We start from the raw sequence: 23,274 nt of genomic DNA, 5'->3' as shown, positions 1-23,274 counted from the left end.
CGTGCACTGGGTCACCGAGGCGATGCTCCCATCCCAGGCTGGCAGGCTGTGTTGCAGGGAGAGGATGCTGAGCTCCTTGCAGGATTGCATCTTTCCAGGCAGCTTTAAGAGAAATACCTGGTGTGAGGCTGGCTCCTGCCTGCTGGCTGCTGCCTGCACCCCAAGCCGTGAGCTCATGCTCGGGCAGTAGCACATGGCAACCCATCCTAGGACTAATCTTGGGGTGCTGGGCAGTGTTTGAGGTCCCTCTTTTGAGGTATCCAAGATCCAATTGCCCTGCTGTCTTTCTGGCCCTGATTATTTTGGAGCCAGCAAGCTGTCAGCCTTTCACTGCCCTGCAAGGCTGGGGCAGACCATGCCTGCCCTAGGGTGGGCAGTGGGGGACAGGATGGGGCCCATCACCAACAGCTGCTGCTCCAGCACTGCTGCCACAAGCCCGTGTCAGCCTGGTAGCCTCTTTACACAGCAGTGCCACGCCCATGGAGCAGCCCTGCCTGGCTGACACCTCTGCCTTAGGGCAAGCACATCCCCATGGCCACCAAGGTCCCCCTCTGACTGCCCTGTGTGCACTACTGGTTTCTGAGAGATGGCTCCTGGTGTTTTTGGAAATAGGCCCTTGGGATATGTCCCACCAACTGCTAATTTTCCTCGTTTCTTCCCCTTGTGAACAGTGTGACCAAAACAGCCTATCAAAAGTCTGGAGCTGAGCACAGCAAGGCCAAAAGCCACATGCTCTGAATAGTGTCTTTATTTAAGGGCAGCAATAACAACATCACAGTCACGCACAACCAAGGCTAAATTTAGCTCTGACTCCTCTGCACATTGTCCCTGGGCTGCATGTGCCCTGGGGCGGTGCCTCATGCCCCTGAAACCCATCAATACCCACACATCAACTGTGCCAGTCCCCTGCCCAGCCAACACGGGCAGTCAGCACATCTGCCTCAGGCTGCTCCTCTTCCTGCCCCCAAATCTGCCCCATGTGCAGCACAGGATGTACCCTGGAGCTGTCGGCCATGCGTCAAACCCTGCCCTGCCTCAGAGCTGGAATTCAGACCTCTGCTTCCCTTGCTGGTCATCTCCACAGTGGCTCTGCATGCTCCATCCATCACCAGCTGCTTTCCACCGGATGGGTCCTCATGGCACTGCTAGTGCTGGGTGCTGCTGTAGGAAGGGTGGCCAAGGGGTGTGGATGTACCTGCAGCAGTGTAGGTGGTCCCAGACCACCTCTGCCAGGTCAACATGGCACCATGGTCCTTGCAACAGGAGCTTTGGGGAGGAACAGGGCTGTGCTGGAGCATTTTTGTTAAAGGTTTCTGGCCTTGACTGTCTTTTCATCCAATCTCTCCAGGTTTCTTCCAGAGATGGGGGAAGGTCCCAGGGCCTCGTGTCTTGCCACTTCCCCTCTGCTAGCAGTGGCATAACTGGGTTCATCAGTTCTGGCCCCTCCGCCTCACCACTTGCAGACATGACTGCTGACACAGCTCCAGTGTGGGGGATCCTGGCTAGGAGGGCAGCCCTTTGCTCTCAGGCAGGTCTTCTTCAAGAGAGGCGACTCCTGGGGAAGGGAGAGGAGTGCTGCTGGGAGCTGAGCTTTCACTGGACTTCTGCTCTGGAGTGCCAGCAGCATCCCCATCTCAGCTCCCTTTTCCCCATCCACCTGCCCTGCTCCCTGCCACACCATGCAGAAAGCAGAGGCTGCCTAAGGATAAGGCTTGTGAGCCTGGCAGCCCCTGCCTGTGACCCACTCAGCGCCTCAGTTTCCCTACCAAGAGATCCTGCAAAAAGACCTCCTGCATGGCTACACCTGAAATGTTCACATGGATGCTTCTGGATTGCAGTGGTGCTTGTACAGGTAGTGTCAATTCTAAACCCTGTCCCCACCCCTGCACATAACCGTGGGCTTCAGGTAGGATCTGCAGCCCCTGTCACCATGCAGAGTCAGCCAGGTCCACCCCAGGGCTGGGGTCTGAAGGGCCCTGGCTGTCCACAGCACTCTGGCTGCGGAGTTGTGACTCAGAGTGGCTCTGGCTGGGGACAGAAAGGAGCTGCCACTTTTGCATCAGTGACAACAGCCTGTCCAGTTGCCATTCTGTTGCTGGCATTAGCAGTGCCAGGGAACATTACTCTGTGCTGCTGGTGGAGGAGAAGCAGGGAAGGAGGGAAGGTGCAGGGAAGGAGGGGGCTGCAGAATGGTGCTGGCTGGGGCGCGCTCTTGGGAAACACACCAGAAAAGCGGGTTGGAGGGATCCAGCTCCCAGCCAGGGGGTTTGAAATAGCTTCTCCTGCTGCCTCCTGGTTCAGCCACCTCCACTTGCCATGGGGGAGGATGGAGACTGGCTGGGGGTGAGGGGGTGAATGGCCGTGGCAGACCCATATGCTCCAGCCCTGCAGTGGCAGGGCAGAGGTCTCGTCTGGTGAGTGGCACCTGGTTCTGGCAGCCTTTCCTACATTGCTTGTTACCTGACTCAGCCCACAGCACTCAACTTCTTCCTCCCACTTCTGGTTCCTGTCCCACTAGGGTAGACACCTGGCGTACCATGGCACACATAAGGCATTTCTTGGGCTGCTCAGGCTTTGCAGGAGTCTTTTCCCAAGGAACAGGCAATGGGATAAGAGGAAATGGTCTCAAGTAGTGCCAGGGGAGGTTTAGATTGGATATTAGGAAAAACTCTCTTCCCTGAAAGAGTGGTCAGGCACTGGACCAGGCTGCCCAGAGCTATGGTGGAGTGTCTGCCCCAGAGGCATTCAAGACATGCACAGACGTGGCACTTGAGGACGTGGTTAGTTGACATGGTGGTGTTGGGTGGATGGTTGGATTTGATGACCTCAGAGGTCTTTTCCAACCTTAGAGATTCTCTTATCTATGATTCGGTGATCTTTGGTGCAAGGGATGGGACATCCATCAGACAGCTGCAGCACCAACTTCCACATCATCCCTCACATCTCCAGGCAGAGGCCTCCTTGGGAAGTGCTGGTGCCACAGCAGTGCCTGGAAACAAGCATTGAGGAGGTGTGACAATGCTGGGAGATGACACAAGTCTGCTAGTGGCACCCCCAACCCCCCAGCAAGGTCCTAGGGAGTTCCTGTCCAGGGCTGCGACCGCCCTGCTGCCACCAGTGGAGCCAGACCTCTGTCTGACTGGCTTAGTGTCGCGTGGCTGAGCTAAAAGCACAGGGAAAGCCATGTGGAAAATGCCACCTTGATCTGTGTTAAAAGCACCATGAAAAATAATGTGGAAAAATCTGTGCTGCAGAGCTCTCATGCTTCCCTTTACCCATGCAATTCAGGGGAGGGAGGGAGGGAGGGAGGGATGGGTGGATGGATGGATGGATGGATGGATGGATGGATGGATGGATGGATGGATGGATGGATGTGCACACAAGTGATTTCTGAACCCCATGTGGGCTGAAACCCCAGGCCCTTCAGCACAGAGATCTTGTGCCCTTCCCAAGCCTAATTAACCACAATTATTACAGTCCCGTGGCCCTGCTCCTTTGGCAAGTTGTGCATCTAGAAGCTGTTACTTGGTCAAGTTGGACTTCATCTGGAGAAGTTAAATCCATAGTGTGAAAAATAGTTTCATCTCATAGAAATCCCTGGCAATTGGAGGAGGAGGATGAGGTCTGAATGTGCACAATGCCAGGAAGATCTGAATCTGACTCTCTCTCTTCCCTGCCCAGTCCAGAGGAGACCCCTTGGCTGCTGGGCCCACAGAGAAGGGTGAACAGCAGCCCTGTAGGCAGGGAGGATCTGGCCCCATGGAAGCCCTGGGTGCTGGGCTGGCTCCTAGCTGAGGGAGCAAAGGGTTCCTGTGCTCCCTGACACCCTGCATGTTTTCTCCCCTCGAGGTGACAAGGCAAACACAGCCTCACAGCTCCTGGTGACTCAGCCTGGGAGGCTGAAATCAGCTGAAAACTGGTTGCCATCTGAAACGCCTGGGACAAGCTGTTAAAAACAGATGTACCTGGGGTGGGGATGGACATCTCTATCAGCAGACATTCCTCCGCCCCTCTGCAGGCATTAGTAGCACGGGCTGCCTGGGGCCACTCTCAAGGCACTCCATGGCTCCCACCAGGAAGCACAGGGGTACTCTGCCCGCTGCAGCTAACTGAGGGGCTGAGGTCCAGGATGCCTGGTTCAACCCAGGTCCTGAGAGCAGCCTGTGGGCTTTAGGGCTGGGAATTTAGGGCTGGGTGGAAACTTGGATCTCTGGATGAGGTAATTGCTAAGAAGGCCCTGATTCAATCCCCTTGAGACACCAGCCAAGCTCCCAAGGCCCATGGTTGGTGGTTACAGGAGCCACCAAGAAATCCCTTTCCAGGGCCAGCCTAGGTCTGCTGCTGGACTGTCCCTAGGACCTCCAGGGCAGACATCTCTCAGATCTCAGCAACTAAATCCTGACCCTCTTGCAGCATCTTGCACAGACCCCTCTTGATGTAGAAGTTGTTCAGCCTCATGTGTCCTCAAAGAAACCTTGGATTTCCCATGCTGACAAGAAAATAGGATAAAAGAGAGTATGAGGCCACATCAGGCCCTGACTAATGCATGCCATCTTTGCAATGAAGGTATGAAGTGCTGTGTCTGGACCCTCCTGGCAGAAACACCCAGCCAGGAAGGGGAGTGAATGGTAGCCTGGACATCAGATCAGATGACAGCCCTGCTCCTGGGAAACAGCCTGAGTCCTCCCAGGTGAGCATCGCATAGGGTGGGTTTGGTGGAGAAGCCCATGGAGTGGGGGTGATGGGCTTCTCAGCAGTTTCCCCATGGGAACAGGCAACTTAGAGCAGAGACTGTTATATCTCTAACTGTGGAAAAAATTAATTAAAGAGTTACTAAATAAGTACAGAGGAAGAAATGGTGGCAGGAAGGGCTCTCCCAGCTTGAAGGAAAGTGGTAATCAGGCCTGTCTCTAAGGGCAGCCCAGGGCCCTCTGTCCTTGTTGGAACAGCTGTCCCAATTCAGGACACAGCCTTGCTTCATACCCTGCCACCTCAGGAACGCCTGGCTCCTTCAGAAACCTGGCCACCATTGCAAGGGTGGTGGGCAAACCTCCGTAGACTGGCTGCTCTGTAGAGCTGGTGGCCCCTGGTGATGGCACCACCAGCATCCACGCCTCACGCAGAAGATGAGGGTCTTGCATCTTCTTCACTGTGGGACCGCCCTGTCCAACCCGCCTGCCCCCATGGCAGTGGTCACAGCCCCTGGTTTTGCCTGAACCAAAAAGCCATGCCACGACCTCCTTCTCTACACCAAACAGCTGCCACCCTACAGCCCTAGCTGATCTTGGGGGTCATCACCACCCAGACATGGCCTCCACTCCTGGGTGATGATTCAGACATCATGGCTATCACCGTTCTCGCTCCCTGGCATCACCCGACCATTGTGGTCCCGCTGTGGGGACCCTCACTGCACAGGTCCTGTGTTGTGGTTTTGTGTGGAACTGACCAAAACCCCCATTCCCCCCCACCCCCACCTCGCCCCACTGGGCCATCCTTGGGGGATGAAGGGAGAGAAATCATGGATAGAGTTGAGTCTGTGAAGAAGGGAGGGGTGGGAGGAGCTGCTTTAACATCTGGTTGTACTTCTCATTATCCAACTCTGGTTTCACTGTCTCTGTGTGAGGTGTAATAAATTAGATGGGGTCTTTAATTCCGTGTAGAGTCTCTTCTGCCCAGGAAGCTGGTTGCAGGATGATCTCTCCCTGGCCTGAGCTCCACTCCTGAGCCTCTCAATATGTATTTTCTTCCCTGTCCAGTTGAAAAGGGGAGTGATGGAGCAGCTTTGGTGGGTGTCTGACCCCTTACCTGGAAACCTGAACCATGATCATCCTATGCTCAGGGGAATCTACACCTCCTTGCTCCAGAGGACCACCAGGTCTCTTGTCATCTTGTTCCTAGGTACTCCCAGGCCCTTTGGCCTTCATGGCCCCACTCCTCTGGACTCCATAACCTGTTGCACAGGTTCCCTCTTGTCCTTGGGTCACTCTAATCAGTTTGATCATCACCATCCCCTGCTGTAGGGGACCCCCAGAACCCTTGAGCCATACCGGGGCTGCCCCAAGGCTTCCACTGTCCCCTGCTCCTGGGACACCATGACCACAGGGACCCCAGCCCCACTGGCCATCATGGTCCAGCTCTGGGACCTCCATGGTTCCCTGCAGGCTCATGTGTGCCACCCCCACTGGCAGCACTCTGTAACCCACCCAGAGGAGCTCCATCTCCCATGTAACCCCCACCCCCATTGCTCCATCTCCTGTGTAACCCCCACACCGCTCCATTTCCTATGCCAGCCCCCCATCTCCCTGTAACCTCCCCCCCCGCTCCATCCCCTGTGTTACCACACCCCCATCTCCTATGTAACCCCCCCTCCACCGCGCAGCGCTCCATTTCCCATGTTATTCTCCACACACACACACACACCCCCACTCCATCTCCCATGTAACAATCCCCCCTCTTATCTCCCGTGTAACAACCCCCACTCCTCTCCTCGGTATCGGGTAACACCCCCGATACCTCCCGTTTAATCCCCTCCCCTCCGAGCCCCGGCCCGGGCCCATTGTCCTCCGGGCGCCCCCCCGCTCCGGCCCCGGCGAGGGGAGGAACCGGCCCGGCGGGGGCCGTGCCCAGCCTCGCCCCTGCGCCGCTCTCCGCGCCTCGCACCGGCACCGGCTCCGCTCGCCGCCCGCGCCGGGTCACGCCGCCGCCCCCTCCCTCCGCCCCGCCCGCCGGCGGCGCCGGGACCCGCCAGCCCGGCATGAAGGTGCTCCGGCACAAGATCGAGCTGCTGACAGGTACGTGCTGGGGAGGGGGTGCCGAGGCTGGCAGGAGGCGGGGGGGCCGGGGGGGAGGAGACCCTGCGGCCCCTGCCTGGGCAGGGGGGGATGCGCCCTCGCTTGCCCCTCTTCCTCGATGGGCTGCTGGAGGGAATGATGCCTTTTGGGTGCGGGAGGGGCTTGCTGCGGAGGTGCCGGGGCTGCAGCCGGGAAAGCCCAGCCTGGTGGTGCTGAGTCTGCAACCTCAGGCAGGGGCGGGGGTCTGCCGAGCAGGCAGCGGGTGTGGGGAGCGTGGGTGTGCCTGTGGGGCTGCTGCAGGTTCCCCTTCCCTCCCCAGCCGTCTGCCCGGGTGCCCCTCGGATGGGGCTGGGGCTGGGTAGGGGGTTTCTCTTCGCGACAGCTGCCGTGAGACAGCCCATGCGCCCGCAGAACCCCCACCCGCCACCCCCCCGAGCCCAGGGTACTCAGCCCCTGCATTAGTGGCGCCAGATCCCCCAGCCTGGTGGGTCTCATGTGGCTTCCCAGTGGGACCACACCATTAAGCAGCGTTGTGGGGGCTGCTGAGGTGCAGATCTATGCCTTTCCCGAGCAAGAAGTGGGTGTTCATTCAGCACCAGCAGGGTGGCAGGTGGCCCAGGCTGCATTACACTGAGGGTTTCCTCCATCCCATCATGGCTCCTCGGTGGTCCTGCTCAGGGGCAATGCTGTGGGCATGCTTCTGTGTCTCAGACTGGGCTGCAGGTTTCCTCCCTCCCTTCTCCATGCCTCACTGGAGGTCTCCTTGGCTTTGCTGCCTGGCAGGGGCCAGCCCTCTCTCCTCTGGATTTGCCTCCCGCTTGGTTAGCCCAGAGAATCTATGCTGACATCCCCTGAGCACTGCATCTGCGACAGGGCAGGGCACAGGTGGTCAGCAGGGACACTTCCGTGAGGCTGGTGAATCGTCTAAGGGACTGTGCTGCCTAGTCCTAAACTCTTCCCACAGCTTCATCAGGATGCTGCTGATAATAATAATAATAATAATAAAAAATAATAATCACAATGTATTTTCTTGCCACTAGCTGATTCTCCTCCACAAAGCCAAGTTGGCTCTTTCCATCCCCATCTATATTTGCATTGTCAGGGCCCTGGAAGGGCAGAGCACTGTTCCTATGCTGAGCCCTAATGCTGCGCTGGGTTTGGGACTGATGTGGGATTAGGGAGGAATTGTGTCCCGGTTGAGCCCAGGAAGTGGTGTCATATCACTGGGAAGTCAGAGTGGGAGCAGAGATGGGTGTGCTGGGGCAGCATCCTGGGGACAGGTGCTGGTGGGGAGCCCTGGGGGAGCTGGAGGAAAAGGGCTCAGTGCCAGGCACATTGCCCCATATGCAGTGGGAGCCAAGTCATTTTGGCAAGGAGACGTGGAACTGCAGCTTCCTCACCAGCCCTCCACAGCGATGGTGACCCAGCTGGGCTGGGTGACACTGCCCACAGCCCCACTGCTGCGCTGGGAGGAGCAGAGACGAGGGTACCTGTGGGGTGACCATAGGAAGCAGAGCAGCCGTGGGAAGCTGGCAGCGTGGGTGAGATCCTGCTTGCAGGCTGTCGCACTCATGGGGACTCCCTGATGTACTGATCCCTGTCCCCACGCCCAGCAGTGCTTCAGGTGACCATCCATCCCTCCATCCATCCCACACTGAGGATGCTGGTTGGCACAGGGCTCTGCTATGTCCCTCGTGAGTTCCCCCTGCTGTACAAGCAAGGTCATAGGGCCTTTCCTCACTACTCCACCACCCTCCCTCCCATATTAGCTGGAGGCTTTAATTAATAAAGGCATTCACTGTCCGCTAAGTGCTGTTCCCAGTCTCTCTGGGGCTGTGACCACACAGGAGGTGGGTGCAGTCAGCGTGGGACACTCCTGCTCTCTTTCCAGACCCAGCTACCGGTGAGGCTGATTTTCTTCCCATTTTTTAACCCTGGGATCAGGTGCAGGGGATAGCAGGGCTGCGTGGTCATGCGGGCTGCGTGGTCTCAGCCATGCGGTGGGCAGCAGGTGCAGCCTGTCCTCTGGCACTGCCATTTCCCAGCAGCAGCCCAGCCTGGAGCAGCACGCCCCAGACGTGTGGGCCTCCCCCCCGGGCTATAGGCACCTCTCTCCAGTGGAGTTTTGCTCAGTCCTCAGTCCATGTGGGACCCTCTGTGCAAGGGGTGATGTGAAAGCCCACAGGGAGTCTCTGGAGGCTGCATGGTGGTGTTTCTCCCTCCCAGCATTCCTGGTTTGCTGGGTGGCACCCAAGGAGCAAAGCCAAGTGCAGTGTGTGCAGAAAGCAGCCAGGTGGCACAGCCTGCTCTGCTTCCAAGTGGAAAACCCGGTGGAATGAGCAAAAGCTGCTTTGGAAGAGTGTTTGGTCCTGGAGGTCTTGCTGTGTTCATGGTTTCGTTCGGCTTTCCCACATCGCCAAGCTGTGCTGACCTGGGTTTGAAGGTGGACGAAGTGGGGAGCAGGCTTGGCCGAGGCTATGGATGGAGCAGGGTCCATGTCTGCTGGCCCATCTCATCCCCCATATCTCTGGGGTGATCACAAAGGGTGGGCAGCCAGAGGAGAGGGGTGGGACCAGTGCTGGCCTGTTTGGAGCAGTGATGGTGCCTGATGGCTGGGTCTTGAGGAAGGGCTGGAAACAGAGGCTGCAAAGGCAAATGTCTGAGGTCTGGATCCTGCCTGACCACAGACAATCTCTCTGCCACCCCACCTATGCATAGGGGAGCCTGGATTGTCCCACATGTCTGTCACTTTCCATGTGCAGGTAGCTGCTGGGAGTGCAGGGATCCCTTCACTCCCTTCTGCTTTCTCAGCTGGGCTTGTTCATAGGGGTATTTTTGGAGATGCTGTTGGGAGTTATGAAGTCTTGGTGTCCTGGGGCTGAGCTGATGGTTGGCCAGCACCTGCCTCACCGGCCAGAAGAGTTTGGGAGTAAAGGCTTCACATCTGGTTTTCTTCCATCATTGCAGCACAAATGTCTGGCTACCTCTCTGCTCCGCTCGGAGCATCCCAGCATGGCTGGGAAACATTGCTGTTTGCTCTGTCCATGCAGGGATGTCTCCCCCTGTCCCACCCATGTCTGCTTGCAGCCTAAAACCAGAAAAACCATGGGATTTTCACTCTCTGAATGATGCTGGAAGCTGGGATGGGAATTGGGATGTTCTTGCCCTTGGCTGAGGCTTACAGAGGCAACCAGCATGGAGATTGGGTTGGACTCCTGGTCTGCCTAAGACTATATCCTGGAGACAAGTCTGCCCTTAACTGGGAGAACTCAGTTTGGGTGGGAACTGGGAGCCAGGCTCCTCCAGGCACCAGCTTCCAATGGAGGGACTCACTGCCAAAGCACCAAGTTCCTGTGATACGGATTGTGTGAAGCTAATTTGGGTCCCATCCCCATGAGCAGGGGAATGGGGGGGGGGGGTGCTGGGACAAAGGGGCCTGAGGCGGATCCCTGTGGGTCCTGATGTCCCCCTTGTTCTGGGAAGGGCTGCTGCTGCAGGAGATGACCATGGCAGGGCTGCACGAGCTGCGCTTCACTGAGGAGAAGCCGCTGCTGCGGGGCCAGGATGCCGAGCTGGTGAGTCTGGTGGCTGTGGTGGCTCTGGCTCCCGCACGGGGGTGGCCAGGACACAGGTGGGGGTTTGGGGTGGGGGTGCACCGGTACGTGCACATGCCTGTTGGTGTTCAGTGCCTGTCTGTGTGCAGGGCTGTGCTGGTGTTTGTGCTGGTGCAGGGGTGAGGCCAGGCTCAGTTTTGGTGTGATGACGTGCCCTGTGTGTGACATACATGCTAACACACGCATGTATGGTAGACGGGCATGTATGTGTGTACACATGTGTGGGCATCATCCCCCTGCAGCCAGCACTGCCCCAGGAAGTGGGGACTTGTGGTGTCAGTGGGCTTCATTTATTGGGTGGGAGGAGGGCACCGTGGGAGCGAGGGACAGTGGGGGGGATGCCTCTGTCCCTAACAGCTCATTCTCTCCCCAGGAGAACTCGGATGTTTTCCTCTCCACTGTGGACATGGATTGGAAGGTAGGACTGGCCATGTGGGTGCCCCCACCCCTGGGTCCCACGTGGGGAAGCCTGTGGCTGGGGAAGGCTGTGGGGTGCTGAGTGGACTGAGGGGCATTGTTGCCCCCCCGTTCTGTGGGGAAGCAGTGCCTGGTCAGTGTGTGCATGGGGCTGTGTATCCATTGTGATCCCTGGCAGGAGCAGGTGGGGGGGGGCATGCTGTCAGGAGTGCTGTGTGCTGGCACTTGGATGTGACTGGGGGGGGGGGGGGGCACTTGGCAATGGGCCAGGGACAAAAATCGCTTTAAAAGAGGAAATTTCTTCCCAGGAGGGCCAAGCTGCTTTTCCAGCCCCTCTACCATTGCCATGGCAATGGTTTCCCAGGCAATGCGAGCTCCCCACTTACATAAGGATATTTGAAAGCCTCTTTCTCTTTTGGAGGACTGGGGCACTGGTCCCCCCTCCTCCTCAGAGAGCGGGGCACCTCTGCTCCCCTGGCTGGCGCCTGCCCTGTACCTCTGCTTTGCTTCTCCAGAGGAGCCCCATGATGTGGCCCTGGGGCTTGTGAGGGCTCAGCTCCAGCCTGGCTCCTGTGCTTATTTTCATTGCTCTCACACCTCTGCCCAAGCTCATCTCACACCACATCCCACCCTTCTGCAGAGACCAGGGTGCTGGTAGAGGGGCAGGGAAGATAGTGGGGCTGCTGGACCTCAGCTTGTTCCCTGGTCCTCTCCCCAAGCATCCCTCTCCCAGGGGACACTAGTGTGTTGCTGCTTTGCCAGTAGGTGGGAATGCTGGGAGGGTGGGCTCAAGTGGTGCAGGCTGAGCCCTATCAGGTCTGGCACTGAAACAGCAACACCTATAAAATATATCTGGATTTCAGTTGTCCTGGGAGAGGGGCAGGGGAGCCCATGTTCCCTTTCTGACAGACCTAGAGCGGTACCCAGGAAGGTGGCAGTGCCAGGCTGCCTGGAGGTCTCAGTGTGCCACGGGCACCAGTACAGCTCTCACAGCTGTGCTGGGGCAGGCAGGACTTGGTGAGTGTGCAGGGCATGCTCAAGAGCAGCACCTGCTCCAGGACCATCTTCTCATGATGGTGTTTCAGGGATTGGCCCACAGTGATGCAGAACTGGGTCCCTGGTGCTGTCCAGATGGAGTGGATCTCGACAGAAAATGCCACAGTGATGAACAACCTGCATGCACTCAGTACCTAAAAAATGAACTGTGAAAGGGTCAAAGTGGCATTTCCCAAGCCAGCCAGGCCCTGTGCCCTCCTGGTTCCTCTCCAAGAGCCTCAGGGTGGGGATGGGATGAGCATCCCAGGCTGTGCTGGGGCAACCCCCTCCTTTCCCTCACCCTGGCCTTTTGCAGGTTGCTTTCCTGCAAAGGCTGGGGGCTGCTTACCCTTCTTTGGGGAGATCTTACCCCATTTTCTAGGTTGACCTCTTTGGTCAGTCCAGTCCCGCTTCACTCTTTGCTGTCCCTCTGCTCCTCCCCAGAGCCAGTTGCTGCTCCCTTGCCGAGATGCTCTGGTCTGGCTGGGGCAGTGGCCAGGAGTGGGGCCCCCCAGCTGCCACCACGAGCCAAAGTAAAGCTCTTGGGGGTGCTGGCATAAGCTATGGTGCAGGGGGGCAGGTGCCTCTGCCCCAGGACCTGGGTGCCCTGGACCTGCTGCAGGTCTGAGCCACCTGCCAGGCGGATGGGCTAGCACCATGGGGTGGGGATGTTGTTCACTGCTATTCAAGCAGAGGCAGCCTTGCTCATCCTTCCCATCTCCCTGCTACACTTTTTCATTCATGCCTCACTTCACATTAGGTTTTCCACCCCTTTGCTCCTTCATTTTGCCACTTCTTTTTTTTTGCTTGCTCATGCACCTCCTGCTTTTTCCTGGGGGCTGTGGCTGCTCCTTCTCTTTGGCTGAGAAAAGCAGAAATGGCACCCTGACCCACAAACAGTTTGTATTTGTGCCAGGAACCACTTTGGAGCTGGGCTTTCTCCTCCTATGTGGTCCTTCAGCAGCAGAGGTGCATCTCTCCAGGCTTGGGTCTGAGCTCCCCGTGGGACAAAACAATGCAGAGGAAAGGCTCTTTGGTGGAGGCACAATGGATGCCATCTTGCTGCCAGTCCGTCTGTCTGTCTTTTCTCCCACGTTCAGACCCCCTGGCTGCCCAGCCCTGACTTGTTTGTCGGACGCTGCTTTCAGTGTCTCCCCACCATCTCTGGGTGGTTGTTTATCCAGGTCAGGGAAAGGGCTCTCCCTAGGGAAAAATGTTATTAGACACCAGAGACTCCACAGGAACCATCCTGCTGGGTGAAGCCAAGGACAGGGAAGCCCATGCATGTGCTGGTGAAGGCAGCTGGAACCCTCCTCAGCCTGTGGCTGCTCTGTGTACCAGGTATGGTGGAAGCAAGCTGTGGTGAGCTGCTGGGTGGGGATGATGCAGATGTGATGGCAAACTGCAGCTGGCACCGAGCATCATGTGGTGGGTGGGGGGGCTGGAGGGTCTTCACTGGATGCTGCAATGGTCTAGTGCTAGCACGTGGGTCTCCAGCCCCTTTGGGCAGGCACTGGATAGACTGCAGGACTCTTGCTAAATTGGTAATGGCCCAGCTTTGTGCTGGAGCAGCCCAGGCGCTGGTTGTGCCGAAGGCGGGGGGATGGCACCCGGAGCCTGCAGAGAGGTTGGGGACTGTGGTGGCACAAGGCCACCCATGGGCACAAGCTGCATGTGTCCAGAGCACATGTTGGCTCAGGGACATGATCTGACCCCCTCAGTGCTGCTGGGCTGTTTTGCCTCCTGCCTTGTTTACCTGCCACTGGTGATGCCCAGGTTGGGGCTAAATCCTGCATGTCTCCTGTGTGCCAGCATCCTGCAGCAGGCTGCATGATTGTGCTGCTGGGTTGGGTTCACAGGTGCCTGGGCAGTGTTCACATGTGTACATGCCTGTGCCCCTCTGTGAGCATGTGCATGTAGTTCTGCATGTGTGCAGGTTGTTGTGCATCCATGGGCATGTGGGATGCCCGTGGCAAACACACTAAGCACGCAGGAGAAGGATGCAGCAGGCGTGCTCCTTACATGCATATGCCCATGCACATACGTGCACAGGAACATGTACTGATGCAGACACGCAGGGTGTGGGGTGTGTGCAAACATTTTGTGGGGTGCATGTGCTGCAGTATGGGCCATTGCATTTATTTTTCTGAAGTCTGTGTGCACAGACTTGGGGGGGGTGGGGGGCCATGGTTTTGCCTGGTCCCTGTGTCAGTACATGTTCCTGTGCATGTCCTTCCCCTCTAGGTACCAGTGTCGGTTCGGGGGGGTGTGTGTGTCCTGGCGCATGTGTGTTGCTGCAGGGCCTTGGTCAGGGCAACTGCAGACTTAGGCATCATCCCGTGTGTTGGCATGGGGCTGGAGCTCTGTGTGTGTGCGTGATGGGTGTGGGCGAGCACTGCCCGGCTCTGCCGCGACGAGACGCTGCCTGTGTTGCAAGGGGTGCGGGTGCAACCCTGTCCGGGCAGCCCTGCCTGTCTGTCTGCTGAAGGAGGGAAGATGGAGCAGGTACCGCATGGTTCCAGGCGGTTTTTTTCTTCATAAACAAGGGTATTTGGGGCCAATTGGAGCATGAATAATTCTTGCGACAGCCAATGTGCTGGCTCCATCACAGCGCTTGCCTGCAATGGAGGCCAAACCTGCCGGGGCTGCGCATCCCATGGAGGGGGATGGGAGAGGGAGGGCTTAGCGCAGGGCTGGGTCTCCGCTATAAATGGAGGCGAGGGGCTGAGCCAGCACACAGCTCTGCTTCGCCCCAGCCTGCTACACCGCCGTGCCCCACGTCGGGACGCGGTGCTCAGCCCACCCTGCCTGCGCATCCTCGTCCACCTCGTTCCTCGCCATGCCCGAGTGCTGGGATGGGGTAGGTACCACCGTCCCCGTGCTTGTTTGCCCTCCCTGCCCAGGGAGTTTTGCCCCAGTACCTCCCCCGATTGCCCAGGCTGGATCTTTGCACCCGGGAGGGCTTGGTGTGGGCGAGGTGGGCGTTGGGGGAGGGGGGGGTGGTGGGGGAGGGAAAACCTGCTGCCGGGGAGCCCTTCCTTCCCCCAGCCGTCCTGCCGCATCCCTGACGTGCCCCGGGTTTCGGGGACGCATTGTCCTTGAGCGTCTTTCCTGAGCCCAGCGGAGATGTGGTGCTGAGGCCGAGGCGAGCAGGGACAGCTGCAAGCTGTGGGCTGCTGATGGTGGGGGACATGCTGCAGATTGCAGAAGGAGAGGGTCTCTTGCTGTTTTGAAGCAATCCCTGGGATACTTCCTAGTCTCTGCAGCAACAGCAACACCCAATGACAACAGGCTGGCATGGAGGGCAGGCAAGCGAGGTGGGAGCACTGCAGTGGTGAAGGGGTAACCTGGGCAGGGCTGGACTCTCTCAGGCACCCCTGCGCTCCTCCTTGCTGGGGCCATGGGTTGCCAGTGGACCCCCCCACCCCCCTGCCCCCCTGCAGCTCCTCACTGTTGCATCCCCAGCTTCTCCCCATCTGCGAGCACCCCTGCAGCAAGGAGTGGGGCTGCGGTACCCAGCGATGCTGCAGAGGGTGCACCACGGGCAGAGATGTGCGTGGCTTGTCAGGGGGTGGGGAAGCATTGCTGGGGAAGGAGCTGCCACCTTGGGCATGTGATTTTGTGATGGGATTGCAGGCTGAGCTGTTGGGGCCACGATGGGGATGAAGGCAGCCCCGTGCCCAGGATCAGACCTCATGGATGCCTCCTGCTTTGTGACCTTGGGCCAGGTCCTTTCTCTGCCTCAATTTCCCCACATCTTGTTGCAGGGGGATGTCCCCCTCATTGCTGGCTGCCTGACACAGCCCTGTGGAGAGGAAGAGGATGAGGGCCAGGGTCAAGGTGCCCCTGAGAAGTGGAGTATTGTCTCCACAGAGCCCTTGAACTGCCCTTGGGCACCACGTACCTGCTGAGGGACAGTGGATCTCGATGGCAGGAGGCACTGCAGTGAGGAGATCTTGTCCTCAGGGGTTCCTCCCACTGCAGGCCTGTGTCCTTCAGAGTCCTTGGCGGCGTGTGAGCTGTGGGAGCGCCCACATCCCTGCTCCCCTCCCACCAGCTCCTTCATGAGGCTGCCAGTACCTGCAGAGAGGACCAGGCCGGTTGGGCACCTTGCCAGCATCCCCTTTTGTGGTCCCTGCCAGCGGGCTGGCTGGCAGGCAGTGGTGTCTGGACCCTGGGTCCCTTGTCCCTGGGCAATGCCTTGTACAGATCTTGGGCTCACAGCCTCAGTTTCCCTTGCTGTCCTGGGACAATGGCCACGAAGGTGAGGTTGCAGCTGTCCCAGGCAGGAAAACTGAGGCACGGGGCAGGTCTGGTCTCTGTATGGGGGCACAGCCATTTCAGAGCAAGGGTTTTTTAAGGTTACTTTAGCTGTCATTTTGAGATCAGGCTGCAGCATTTCCCAGGGTCTGATCTCTGCCGGTTTCTCCCAGGCACAGGGAATCCAGGCCATACTGTGACCCTGTTGCCAAAAATCTCTCCATCTTAGACCCTGAAAGATCTCCTGTCCTATCCTGTCCTGACCTGCGATCCTCCTCTCCCACACCCTCTTGGATATCCCATCCCATCCCAGTCCTCTATTCCTTGATCCTAGTCTGTGATCCCATCCCATGTTGGGACCTGTCCAATCCTAAATCCTGTTCTCCTATACCAATCCCTCCCTTCCCCTTCCCTGTTGGAGGCTGGGATTGTTGGTATCTGATTTCTCCTGCTGTCTGCCACCACTGGGATGCCCAGAGCTGGATTTTCCCAGGATGGCCGCACCTCCTTCCCTTGTGTTCCCGTGGGACCCAGCTGCTTAAGGAAGCGGCGGTGAGGGGTGAGATGGCAGGGCAGGAGAGGATGTCTTGGGGCAGGCAGGTGTCACCCCATCTCTCCTCTTCCCCCAGGAACATGACATTGAGACCCCCTACGGACTGCTGCACGTGGTCATCCGGGGCTCACCCAAGGGGAATCGCCCGGCCATCCTGACGTACCATGACGTGGGCCTCAACCGTGAGTGCCGGTTCCTGGGCCATAGGGTGCAGGGGCAGGCAGGAGCAGTCCTGGGGCTGCATGGGGTGCTGGAATGGTGACCAAAAGCCCCTGACTCAGCTCCTTTGCCTCCTCCCACGGAAGGTCCCCAGGCTGCATTGGGTCTCCCCAGGCATCTGAGAGAACCAGGAGGGTTTGGATACTCAGCCAAACCCAATGTCTGGGCCAAGTGCAGCCAGGAGTGCTCGGCCACCCCAGTGCCAGCTGTCCACCTGCCCATGCCAGGCAGGATGGGATGCAGGGGATGCTGGGTCAGGCCCTGCCACCACCAGCCTGTTGGTATTCAGAGCACGGACCCAACTGACGGCAGGGTGTAGTGGGGGCTAAAGGAGATGGGGAGTAACAGGAAAGGAGGGGCCCTGAGCAAGGGCTCCCGATGTGGATGCTGTGCTCTCTGTTAGGCTGCAGCCTTGGACCCGCACCCCAGACCTCTGCCCTGGGCTGTGCTCTCGCAGCTGAGCTGGGAGGCCCAGTGTCCTGTGAACTGGAAGAAGTGTATCCCCCTTGCACTGGCAGCTGAGGCCAAGCCACTGGCAGCTCTGTGAGCTGCCTTACCATTCCAGCAGCACGCTCCTGTCCAGGGGTGTGTCATTTTGGTTGTGATGGATGTTACAACCTGCCTCAGCCCCATGTTTTAGGAAGGTTGTCCTGGCACTGATGGCATGGGACAGCATCTCTCCAGGCCTTGGCAATGGCTGTACCCTGCTGCAATGGTGGTGGCTTGTCCACAGCAGTGCTGGGGCTGTTTCTTTGTTTCCAAGCAGGGAGATTTGCAGACATTTCTTAAATCCCATATTTTCTTGAGCAAATCCCTTGGGGATTAAGGATATGGCAAATAATATCCTGGCTGCTAATCATGCTGCCCACCGGGTGGTCCTGCAACTCCTGGCTTTGCATCCCCCAGTCCCACCCCTCCATGCTGATGAGGCTCACTCCAAACTCCTCCTCCTCATTGTGTCCATCCATCCCCATGCCTCCCATCACCAGGAGGGATGCAGCCCTTGCTGACAGTGGCTGTGGTCTCTGCTGTGGAGATGAGGAGCCCGGAGGGAAAGGAGGTGGAATTTTGGTGGCATGTCACCTCCCAGTTGAAGAGCAGTGGGAGGGCAGGCAACCTCTCTCTATTGCCCCTGTGCTAGGGTGTTTGGTCTCTGATCCCCACCTGACCTTTGACAGACAAGCTTTGCTTCAACACCTTCTTCAACTACGAGGACATGCAGGAGATCACGAAGCACTTTGTGGTTTGCCATGTGGATGCGCCAGGCCAGCAGGCAGGAGCCTCGCAGTTCCCTCAGGGGTAGGTGCCAGCTTCTTGTGCCCTCCAGGATGTCACCTCCCTGCTCGCTGGGTTGTCACTGCCTGGGCAGTAGTGCTCTGCCTTCAGGTCTCTTTGAACTGTGCCAAGCCCAAGGCACTGACTGGCTGGGGGTGGGCAATGGGGCTGGGTGTGTGGGTGGGTGGCATTTCCTTGTCCCAGCCTTCCTGCTCTGCATGGGTCCCATAACTGCTGTCCTGTGCCCCAGGTACCAGTACCCCTCCATGGACCAGCTGGCTGCCATGTTGCCCAGTGTGGTACAGCATTTTGGGTGAGTCATTGTCCACTCCATGTTTGCCAGTTTGAGGGCATGGGGCAGGGAGACAGGCAGGGGCTTGAGGCTGGGGGAGTTGTCCTTGTAAGCTGGCACCCTGTGTGTCTTCTTGTGCCCCATGCTGTGGGTGAAGGGGACCCCCAGGGAACCCACGCTGGAGCCCACTGTCCCCCCATACGCACCTCTCTGCTTTCCAGGTTCAAGTATGTGATCGGGATTGGTGTTGGGGCAGGAGCCTACGTGCTGGCCAAGTTTGCGGTGAGCCTGGGGCTGGGGTGGGCTGGCCCCGAGTTGTCCATATCTGCAGTCAGCCTTGAGCATGGGGAAGAACAGGACCTGACACCCTGGCCAGGCTGTGCCACTGTGAAGACTGCTGGAGGGATGAGGGGGGCCAGGGTGGCAGTGCCATGGCAGCTGGGAAGTCACAGGTCTCCCATCTCTCCAAGGATGGGGCATGTCATCCCTGTACGATGTCTGTGCAGTGGGGCAGTGGTGCTTGTCAGGGGCTGCACGGGGTGCACCTCCCCTTCCTGCTGAGCATCATCCCTCTTGCTCACTGCAGCTCATCTTCCCCGATCTGGTTGAAGGACTGGTCCTCATGAACATCGACCCCAATGGCAAAGGCTGGATTGACTGGGCAGCCGCCAAGGTGGGCAGGGTCCCAACCCCCTTCCCACACCCAGTGACTCCCTGGGGCAGGAGCCAGCCACAGCAGCATGTTAACTTCTTATGTTCCCTCCACAGCTCTCTGGCCTCACCAGCACGCTGCCAGACACTGTTCTGTCCCACCTCTTTAGCCAGGTAAGGGCTGTGCATCCTGCTGGCCCTGCAGCTGGCCCCCTCCCTGTGCCCTGCCTGCCAGGCCACAGTGCCATTGGCCCTACACTGTTCCCAGGGATCAGACTAGTCCAGCCCTGCTGGCATCCCTCCTGTCAGATCTGGGGCTTAGCCTCGACGTGTATGTGACTTGTGCCCAGCATCCTCCTCCTCCACATCACGGGCTGGCACCTTATGGACTGGTCTGGGGGAGTAGGGTTTCTGTGACATGCAGCAGTGCCTGCCCTGATCTCCATCTCCTGCTCACGCAGGAGGAACTGGTGAACAACACGGAGCTGGTGCAGAGCTATCGGCAGCAGATTGGCAGCGTGGTGAACCAGTTCAACCTCCAGCTCTTCCTCAACATGTACAACAGGTGAGCACCTCAGGAGTCCCTGCCAGCAGGCAGCCCCCCATCTGTGCCAAGGTGAGGGGCCACAGTGCTGGTAGGTGGCCCCGAGGCCACCATGAGAACCCTCACCCCTGTAGGGTGTTGTCATCACCTGGCACAGGAATGTGGGAGTGGTGGCACCTTGCCTCTGCCACAGGCACGTGTTACTGTGTCTCTGCCGTGCTGGGTGCTAGAACAGGTCTGGGGCAGGGGCAAGAGATGCCATCCCATGCACGAAGAGGGTTGCGAACCTCGCCACACTGCTGGTTGCAGCAACCCACAGTGTCAGCTCTACTCAAGTTGTAGCAGAGGTGGCCATGGGGTGCTGGAACAGGGGGCTCAGTGCTGCTTCCCAGAGCTGGTGAGGCCCCAGCTCTTGCGCTTTGTGGCAGCACCTGCCTGTAGGGCTCATACTGGCCCTCTTTCTTCTCCATCAGCCGCAGGGACCTGGACATCAACCGGCCTGGGACCGTGCCCAATGCCAAGACACTGCGGTAAGAGTCACATTGGCATGGCGTGGGGGTTTCCAGGGCAGTGGAGCCCACCCAGGCCAAGCCCTGACTGTGCCCCTTCCTCCCCTCACTTCCAGGTGCCCTGTGATGCTGGTGGTCGGAGACAACGCACCTGCTGAAGAGGGAGTGGTGGGTGGTGCAGTAGTGCCTGTGGGCTGGCATGCTCATGTTCACTACCTGCTCAGACACATGAGCTCCCACAGGCAGGAGCGTGCCCACATGCAAACCTACCTCCTTGTGAGGGCACATGTGCACATGCATGGTTGCCATGCCTGGAGAACCACCATTTCTTCATCTGCCCAGTTGTGCTCACAACATGCACACTTGGCTGTCTCAGCACACAGGCACGCTCCCTGCCTGGCCACACACACACAGACAGCTGCTTGCACATCTGTGTGGTTGGCCACGCTCATCCATTCAGCCATGGGTGCTGTACAGGTGTTCACAGTGTGTAACAGCACACACATCTCCTTCCCCCCCCAACACACATGCCTCTGGGTATATGCATGTGAGCATACTTGTGTGCTTGCGCACACGTGTGTGACACACAGGATGCCTCACCAGCTCCACTCCCCTCCCTTTCCAGCCCACTCTCTTATCCAGATGCTGCCCGGCAGGAGAAAGGTCCTCCCTGTCCCATGGCAAGGGATGGTGGTTCTGAGGCCTCAAGGCCCTGCCTAGTGCCCTGTCTCCACTTGGTTGGGGTGGGATGTGCCAGCTGGAGTGCCACAGGCCAGTGGTGGTACCTGTAGGCAACCTCTGCCAGGTTCAAGGCATCCCAAGGTGCTGATATCACCCCTCTTGCTCACAGGTGGAGTGTAACTCCAAGCTGGATCCTACCAACACCACCTTCCTGAAGGTAAGCAGGTGGCAGAGAGCAGCTGGGCAGTCCCTGCTGACCGCAAAGTGCCCCACTGCCCTCTGCCCAGTGTTGCAGTTCCTCTCTCCACTCCAGGTGTCTGTCCTAGCCATGGGGCTGAGGGCATGTAGGGGGAGCAGGGTGGCCCCCAGTAGTGGCATCCTATCAGTGGGTACCAGGGGACAGTATGAACAGCAAGGGCAAAACTAAGCAGGACCTTCTCTTTGCAGATGGCTGACTCTGGTGGGCTGCCCCAGGTCACACAGGTGAGCCCTCCCAATTTCCCCAGTTAACTGGGTATACTGAGATGCACACTGATGCAGGGGGTGGGATGAGGTCGGCATAGGGGTCTTGCACAGGGTCTGAGGCCCAGTACTGCCTTGACTCAGCCCTCTCTCTCCCCGCAGCCTGGCAAGCTGACTGAAGCCTTCAAGTACTTCCTGCAAGGCATGGGCTACAGTGAGTGCCAGGGCTGGGCACGGGGCTGGTGCGCGTCTGCGAGTGTGCGTGTGTGTGCGTGTGTGTGCCCATGTGTATGTCTGCCGGCCCCAGAGAGGAGCCTGGCAGCCTGTTTGCTCACACTGAGGGAGGGCTGCATGCTGCCTGTGGCTTGTGTGGACAAGTGTGCAAGGTGTCTGTCTGTCTGGGGGCAACTGGACCGTACAGGCTCTGTGTGTGGCCAGGGTTTCTCTGTGTGTGTGCACACAGGCATGTGTGGGTGTGTAAAAGCAGGGATTTTGTGTGTGTGTGTGTGTGTGTGTGTGTGTGAGCACGTGTGCACAGATGTGCAGAGTCCCTGTGCACGAGTCCATGTGTGTGTAGGTCTGTGAGCACGGGTGTAGGTGTGCACACCCATGTGTGCATGTGTGTGAAGGGCTGTGGACAAGTGTGAGTGTTTGCAGGTACATGTGCACGTGTCTGTGTGCAGGTCTGCGTGCATATGTGCAGGTCCATGTACACGCACATGTAGGGCTGGAACAGGGCTCCTGGCCCCATGTTGTGGCCAGAATGGCTCATGATCTCTCTCTGCCCTCCCTGCCCTTTTCCTGCTCTACCCCTATCAGTCGCCCACCTGAAGGATCGGAGGCTGAGCGGAGGCACAGGTACAGCTCAGTGCTGCTTGGCCCGTGCCTGCTGCTGCATGGAGCCTGCGTGGCCTGTGCCCTCGAGCTGCCTGGGCACCTTTGGGAGCAGCCTGGGTGCAGGGCTGGCCGTTCCCAGCCAGACACCCTCTCCCTCACTCTGCTTTGCCTGAGATGGCACCCTGAGCTGGGGGCTGAGGAATGCCATTTGGAGAAGTGCCCCCCTATGTGGATACAGGCTTGGCTGTGTTCCCAGCGTGCCCTCCTGCAGCCAGCCGGGAGCTGTCCCCGTTGGGCGTTGTGGATGGAGGAGGGTGTCACCTTCCCTGCACACCCTGGGGAGCCTGGAGAGCTCCCGTTCATGCTCCCTTCCTTGGAGCATGGCAGCCATGGTCCTCACTGTCTCATTCTCAGTGGTTGCGTGTCCGGGCAATGTGCCCGGTGTGCAGCCTGCTCCAGGGTGCCCCATCCCTGCCCCACTGTCCCTTGCCAGCCCAGAGCTGCTCATGTTGTCACAGCACCGCATGCTGCAAGCTTCTGCCCAGGGTCATTCACAGCAGGGAGCAGGATCGGTGGCTTCGCTTGTGTAGGACAATGTCAGCTCAGGTCCTTCCAGCTGTTGGAGGGAACTGAGCACCACGGCTGTCTCTCTGTGCCCATGCAGTGCCATCCGCCAGCATGACCCGCCTGGCACGCTCTCGCACAGCCTCCCTCACCAGTGCCAGCTCAGTGGATGGCACCCGCCCACGTGCCTGCACCCACTCGGAGAGCACTGAGGCCATGGGCCAGATCAACCATACCATGGAGGTATCATGCTGAGGTCCACGCCCACCGCTGACGACTCCTCCAGAGCCATCTCCCATCCATCAGTATCCTGCCAGCACCCACCCGCCCCATGGACATCCTCGACCAGGGCCCTCGCTCCTTCGGTGTTGATTTGTCTTCTTTGCCGTTGGCCTCATCCTCTTGTCCGGTACCAGAGAAGGAAATGGGCTTTGCTTCACTGCCTCCTGGCTCTGGCTCCTGGCTTCATCCAGCAGTCACGCATGGTCCTGCATTAGTCCTCATCCTCCCCAGCACGAGTCTGATCCAGGCTTGGGAGGGTGGGTGGCAGGGGCATGGAGCCAGGATGGG

The 23,274-nt window shown here is 58.6% G+C and overlaps 2 protein-coding genes across 4 annotated transcripts in view; one reads left to right on the top strand and one right to left on the bottom strand.

Annotated features, from left to right (window-relative positions):
- LOC311196741 (protein NDRG4-like) overlaps positions 1-23,274 on the bottom strand; it is a gene marked incomplete at both ends in the record, with an annotated part of 721,213 nt that overhangs the window by 582,046 nt on the left and 115,893 nt on the right.
- On the top strand, positions 6,755-22,959 carry LOC311196740 (protein NDRG4; the record flags this gene model as incomplete). Of its 3 annotated transcripts, none has more annotated exons than XM_084270362.1 (17): positions 6,755-6,791; positions 10,275-10,366; positions 10,779-10,823; positions 16,747-16,852; positions 18,068-18,188; positions 18,415-18,477; positions 18,678-18,738; positions 19,043-19,129; positions 19,225-19,281; positions 19,569-19,672; positions 20,125-20,181; positions 20,277-20,328; positions 21,011-21,058; positions 21,289-21,324; positions 21,466-21,517; positions 22,123-22,161; positions 22,805-22,959. In XM_084270362.1, 17 exons carry the CDS (start codon positions 6,755-6,757, stop codon positions 22,957-22,959), a joined length of 1,212 nt encoding a protein of 403 aa, XP_084126488.1. The 3 variants fall into 3 exon arrangements, with proteins under 3 accessions (XP_084126488.1, XP_084126486.1, XP_084126487.1); XM_084270360.1 differs by having other exon boundaries at positions 10,779-10,837; positions 16,689-16,852; XM_084270361.1 differs by lacking the exon at positions 22,123-22,161.

The sequence above is a fragment of the Gallinula chloropus genome, assembly GCF_964237585.1.
Source record: "Gallinula chloropus genome assembly, chromosome: 13".
NCBI lineage: Eukaryota > Metazoa > Chordata > Aves > Gruiformes > Rallidae > Gallinula > Gallinula chloropus.
This window is presented reverse-complemented; position numbering and strand designations above follow the sequence as displayed.